This window comes from Nanorana parkeri, unplaced genomic scaffold (genome assembly GCF_000935625.1).
Source record: "Nanorana parkeri isolate BGI_ZX_2015 unplaced genomic scaffold, ASM93562v1 scaffold67, whole genome shotgun sequence".
Classification (NCBI taxonomy): domain Eukaryota; kingdom Metazoa; phylum Chordata; class Amphibia; order Anura; family Dicroglossidae; genus Nanorana; species Nanorana parkeri.
In genome coordinates, this window is record NW_017306335.1 from 412,967 (window position 1) to 419,266 (window position 6,300).

General features: G+C 46.3%; 1 protein-coding gene across 1 annotated transcript in view; it reads right to left on the bottom strand.

The window, feature by feature from the left end:
• Window positions 1–6,300, bottom strand: part of ERC1 (ELKS/RAB6-interacting/CAST family member 1) — a 210,556-nt gene that overhangs the window by 3,759 nt on the left and 200,497 nt on the right. Inside the window, exon 18 of the mRNA XM_018576477.1 lies at window positions 1,749–1,937. Within this exon, the coding sequence (XP_018431979.1) occupies window positions 1,749–1,937 (189 nt within the window). The remainder of the gene's footprint in view (window positions 1–1,748; window positions 1,938–6,300) is intronic.

The window sequence follows — 6,300 nt, forward strand, 5'->3', positions numbered from 1 at the left end:
AAATAAATCAGCATGTGGTGCCAGAAGTGGTTTGCGTCTCTCAACGCGTTGCGCCTCAAATGGTTTCTTCAGGAGGAGGACGTTCACATTACTAAAGTAAGACTACTTAGGTCGGGATCTCAAATACCAGAGGCGGACAGCATTCCATGTGGGTGGTGGATCACAGGAGGGAGACGTCCCAAAGCACCTGCGGTCACAGGGGTCTCTCCAAAATAGGTACTAAAATCTTGCCCTGGTGGCCCAAAGGCCTCCACCCTGCAGATAAGGAAACTGCTAGTCGTCATTGGTTTATTTGGAGATGTTCGCTCTTGTTTAGGCACCTTGAAAGCCCTATCCTTGTTCTGTATCGGTTTACTCATTTGATTGAAGGGTGTGGTGTCCAATTCTAGGGCTGCGGCCCATTCCTTGTATATCATTGTCATTTGTAAACTAGATGGGCAGGACTGTCTGTCCTAACAAAGGTTTAAAGATCTGAGGACATTGTATGGTAATGAGGGGGAGCTCAGCCTGTCCCAAGTCTTTCTATTAGGACAGTCATGCTCCAATCACACATAGCGGTTTCCGCGTGGAACAAAACCGGGCAAACAATAACATACGCACGGATTCTGCACATTTTCCGCACTATAGCCAGAATGCGCGGAACCCACCCATAAAATTACGCTTGGACTATTTTGCGGGATCCGCGGTTTCATACCGCGCAGCCACCGCAATAGTCTGAACAATGCACATTGCAATGCATTGGTTTTATGTTTAGTGCGAAAAACCGTTCATGTGTGAATGGAGCCTCAGAGGTTCCTGTTACTGAACCTGAGAGAGGAGCATGCAAAGGCCTGCAACTCAAATACAACTAGAAGGTAGAAGAAAAAAAAAGATTTTTATTAGGGACGCACCGATACCAACTACCGTACTCGCAACAAGTACAAGTACAGATACTTTTCCAGCTCCAAGACTAGACTAGAGAAAAATACAAAAGTTAGGAGGCAGCTGTCATCTGTAAGGAGCACACGGAGCTCCTGGGATTTGTGAATCCCAGTTTTAATGTATGATTTAAAAAATATATATATTAGGGATGCAATGATACTTTTCAGATACCAGTACCGTTACTTGGCATTTTCATGAGAACTACCAGGGTTGCAGCGGTTGCAGCTGGGACCTGGCTCTGGCACTCCACCACTGTCCTGAAATCATTAGTCTGTATTGTTTTACAAAAACTATCACATGGCAATAAACAGAAATGTATCAGTACTTGTATCTGTGAGTAAAAAAAACTGGTATCGGTGCATTCCTTATATATATTTATAATCATACATTAAAACCGAGATGTACAAATCCCGGGAGCTCCGTGTGCTCCTTACACATGACAGCTGCCTCCTAACTTTTGAATTTTTCTCTAGTGTAGTCGTGCAGCTGGAAAAGTATCTGTACTTGTACTTGTACATAGTACGGTACTTAGTATCGGTGCATCCCTAGTACATACATATAAAGGGATGCACTAATGATTTCAGGACAGTATTAGAGCGCCAGAGCCAGGTCCCAGCTGCAACCCTGGTAGTTCTCGTGAAAATGCCAAGTATCGGCACTGGTATCTGAACATCCCTAATTTTTAGATATGGTGTGTGAATAGGAACACATAACAAATACATGGTGGGGGTTGTCTGAATTTTGGTTGCAAAAGTGGAATAAAAAAAAGTAGGATAAATCATATAATTTTCTATAAATGAAGAGGAATCCTCATTGGGGCGTCTCACCTGTTCGGCGGTCAGCGTCTGCAGCTTCTGCTCCCAAGCTGCCTGGTTGTCGTCCAGGTGGTAGGATTCGGGCGGGTGAAGTGCATTCAGAATCTGGGGGTCTCTGTCGTGGCACAGGGCAGTCAGGTGCCCAATGTATAGTTTGAGTTTGCTGCGGTTTTGGTCGAGTTCTAGGAGGGGCTGGATCATCTGTGTGATGGGGAGAAATAAGAAATGATCAGCGAGGCGTCGCAGAAACAGCGCAGTACATACCCAGAATCCCCGCTGTCTACTAATACACAATACGGCCCTCCACCATACCCAACCACACACACCACAGACAATACAGAATACATATCATTGAGCCCCTTCGAAATTCAGAACACAAACAATATTCATTAAGGCTCCATTTTTAGAATATAACGAGACTGGGAGAAGATCATTTGCATTCCGTGGAAATTTTGGAAAAATTGCAGTGTCATTTCACCGGGAAACGATGACATCAGCGAGGCATGAGGGCCAAAGTGCCGCGCCACTTATCAATGTCATAACTCCCAGGGGACTCATAAAAGGGTGTTGAGACAAAACAAGCGCACGCATATGAGGCAGGAGGAGAAGACAGCTGTGACCACAGGAGCTTACAATCGAATTGGGGGAAAGTCTAGATATAAAAGGAAAGGGGGGCGGCAGCGGCTGGAGGTGAGGAAGTTTGTGTATTTTGGCTCAATTTGTCCCATGCACGCATACCCTATCAGGTGTGAAGAGGCTCGGGACAGACGGTACATGATCTCTGCCGCGTCCCATCCACAGACGGAGCGGACGGCGGGAGGGGCGACATGTCTCAGCGCACAAGGACTTAAGTGCCTGTCAGCGCCTGGATAAGCGGAATTAACGGCTGTGATTTGAGCCAGTTGCTGCAGATATGGCACATTGCTAGCGCTCCCTGGGGTCTCCGCTGTGTGACATGGAAAACGGATAAAAGAGTCACAAGTTGGGTTGGGGGGAAGGGCTGTGATAAGAACGCACTCAGCAGCACTTCACAAGAACAGTGAGATTCCAGGAAAAGAATTCAGACACTATTTATATGTATCTTCAGTTTATCCTTGGCCTAGAATGGGGAAGCCATATCGTGGGGGACCAGTGGAGGCAGCCATCTTGATTCGACTCTACAAGAACTAACTTGATGGCTAAAGCTGGAACCATTCTCTCTGGCATCACTCTCAGAAGGGGTGCCTGTGCAACACGAATGGCTGCACCTACCTGGTAATGGATAACAGACAGGAAGTCAGCTGTGTGTAGGAATATACATTCCCCTCAGAAGTGAAACTTAAAGAAATCCTAACTTCTAATACACCATTTTTTACAGGTATTCATGTAAACTGAGGCGCTTCATGGGAAACCAGCATATAGAGCAATGAAAAATTCAGTCCTTAAAGCAGAACTACAACCTCCTCTCCTTTACAGCCAAGGAAGGCGTCATTGTGGCCTCTATTAGACTGTAGTTGCCATGGTGATGCACATGTGACCAGTCATTTAATGGCTCCCCATTTCGGTTGAGAGCTGAAATAAGCACACTGGCAACCTTGACTGTTGGCATGCCTTGAATGTTGGGGACAATAAATGGTGGGACTAGTTCCAATTTCAATAATATTATAACCCTGCAGTGTTGCATATAAAATATTTGTATTTCCCCCCCTAAAAAAGATGTTGACATTTGCATAAGGCTAGGCAGGGCCCCCTTCCACATCCCTTTGGGACAGTACTCAGGCATCAAGATGGGAGGGTCTTAGCTATAGACTGATATTACACTGGGGATTCGATCGGGCAGTCATGCCGGACAACCTTCCACTGTCCTCTGTGGAATTGGTTCCTTGCTGGCCCTGAATGCTGCTGAAGCCCTCCTGCTAGTCAGAGAGCAATGAGGGAGCGACATCTTGTCGGCCTGGCTAGCTGAGGAAGCGATTCCATAGACACTGGCGACAAGTTCAATGCCCAAGATCGATGGTGACGTGACCCATACTCTCTGGTTTTACAAGTTCTCCATGTCTAGAAGGCAGGTCTAATGTAGATGTGAACCATAACTGGATGAAAGTTAGCTTGCAGACAGATACTGACAGAATCTGGGGCAGCTGTTCATGATGACCAGTCAGCTTCCCTCTTATTATCAAAGCTAAACTCAACAAACTGAAGAGAGAAGCTGATTGGTTGCCATGGGCAACTGCTCCAGATTTTGATAAATTTCCCCCAGCGTACCTTACAATTGCCATGTCTTTCCCCTATAAAATTGTATCCTTTATTTCAGTGCTGCTGATCCCCTCCAGCCTCTTTCAGCCACTTCCGGTTTATATGCACTCGTATCAGCAATGGGCCGGATTCCTAATGGCGATAGTTAATCTCTACCATCTATGAAAAGCTGACTAGTGATTTTAAAGTGGGAACCTGACCCTTTAAAGATGAACTCTGGAATAGGCAAATATTGTCTAAATACAAGAGTCATGTGTATTGTCCCTTGAATCTTGGTGAGCTTTGTGCATCTCTTTCAGATCAGTGCAGTAATCCCCTGTGACGCTTTGCCTCTGTGGAGGAGCTTCCTGTAAATAAAGACCGGTCAGTGCTGCTCTCGCTCCCTTTGCGTGGTGACTGATCTTGTCTCCGCCCCCTCCTCTAATAAAGACCGCTCACTGCTGCTCTCTCTCCTTTTGCAGGGTGACTGGTCTTGTCTCCGCCCCTCCTGTAACAAAGACCACTCACTGCTGCTCTCTCTCCTTTTGCAGGGTGACTGGTCTTGTCTCCGCCCCTCCTGTAACAAAGACCACTCACTGCTGCTCTCTCTCCTTTTGCAGGGTGACTGGTCTTGTCATCACCCCTTCCTGTAATTGTCTGCAGTCCTTCTGGGTCCCTCCCACAGCTCTGCTCTCTGCACAGGCTATGTACAGCACAGTGATGAGGTCACTGCTACTTTTACATGTTAAAATCTGGGCTTGCAAAGCCATTTAGTGCAATCAGAGCTGCATTGAATCCTCTGTGGCCATTGAGAAATATTTAAGTGAATGTTTTTGCACCCAGAGTTTAAAGTAGATGTAAACCCAGAAAGGATATCATTTAGTTTGCTCTGTGCACTGTATTATTCTATTTTCTTTCCCCATCTCATTGCTGCTGATTTGCTCCAGCCTCTTTTAGCCACTTCCTGTCTACATGCCCCTTCTCCAATGTCAGCTGTACATCATCGCTCTGCACTGGGTTCTTGAAAGCAACAACGGTGGACCACTCCTTCCTAATGTGTGTCGGTTTGGCTGCTTGTAGTCTGAACCAGGGAAGAATGTCAGTGACAGAGTGACAACGCAGAAGAACAATTGGGAGACAGTGGTCACCCTATAAGAGGAAGGGCCTAAAGATGGAACTTCATGACCAGGGATTATTTTTAAATGAAAGCTGCAGATTTAAAAAGACGGCACCAACTTTTGAAGCTCCAATAACATGTTAAAGCTTGAGGTCTGGTGGCCAATGGATGCACTTTCATATTCTAAGACCTGGCTGGTTGAACAAGCGGAGATACAGGCGGTGAGGAATTCACACACAGCAGCAGCTGGACAGCCCGGGCCGCCCTGCCGAGGCCATCAGGCATCAATCACAGCAGGAGCCGAGATTTACAAGACATGTGATTTGTTCCACATGATACAGCAAATAAAAAAATGGGGTTTGTACATGACAGAGGCATCGGCAGGGAGCATCACTGTCCCCATTCATCATTCCGTGTCCCCACCTGTTATTAACCATCTCCAGCCAACAGCCAAGTGGGGCTGTTTAGGATTTTGGGTTTAAAGGGCAACTCTACCCAAAGCTGTTACATACGGCACATCTAAACCCAAGAACAAACATGTCATCTGTTGCAGCGTACTAGTCTTTACATGTGGTGGCTGCATTTGGTTTTTTAGGCTTTTTTTCCTTAATTTCCCCTGATGATCCTACCAGTAAGATGCTTCTTGTCCTAGGGTGACAACGCTCACTCACTGTACTGTATCTATGGAGGAGCAATGTTGTCACACATATATTAGGACTACAGAACAGTTCCTCTCACCTCATCTCCATACCAAGGTGGTGGTGATGTTCTGGAGAGAACTGGGCAGGGGTGAGAACACTGCTTGGGATTTTAGTGCAGCGGAGGCACAGTACTATCAGTTCACCAGGGGAAGTTAGGAGCTCATCGGATTTCTGGCAGGATCAACAGGTTTCTTTGCACTAATTAAACAGATATCAACAAAACACTTTCGATGGTATATTTAACAGACCAAAAAAGAGAAGCTAATTTTCGGGGTTTACATACACTTTAAGCTTTGCACATTTGCCAGCAGAGTGTATCCCATATTAGAGTCTCCTCTGCAGCTTGTAGACCAGGGGTAGCCAAACTCCGGCCCTCCAGCTGTGGTGAAACTACAAATCCCATGATGCATCTCTCTCCAGGAGTCATGTCTGTGAGAATCTTGCAATGCCTCATGGGATTTGTAGTTCCACCACAGCTGGAGGGCCGCAGTTTGGCTACCCCTGTTGTAGAGAAAGTGAAGGCGGCTGCATG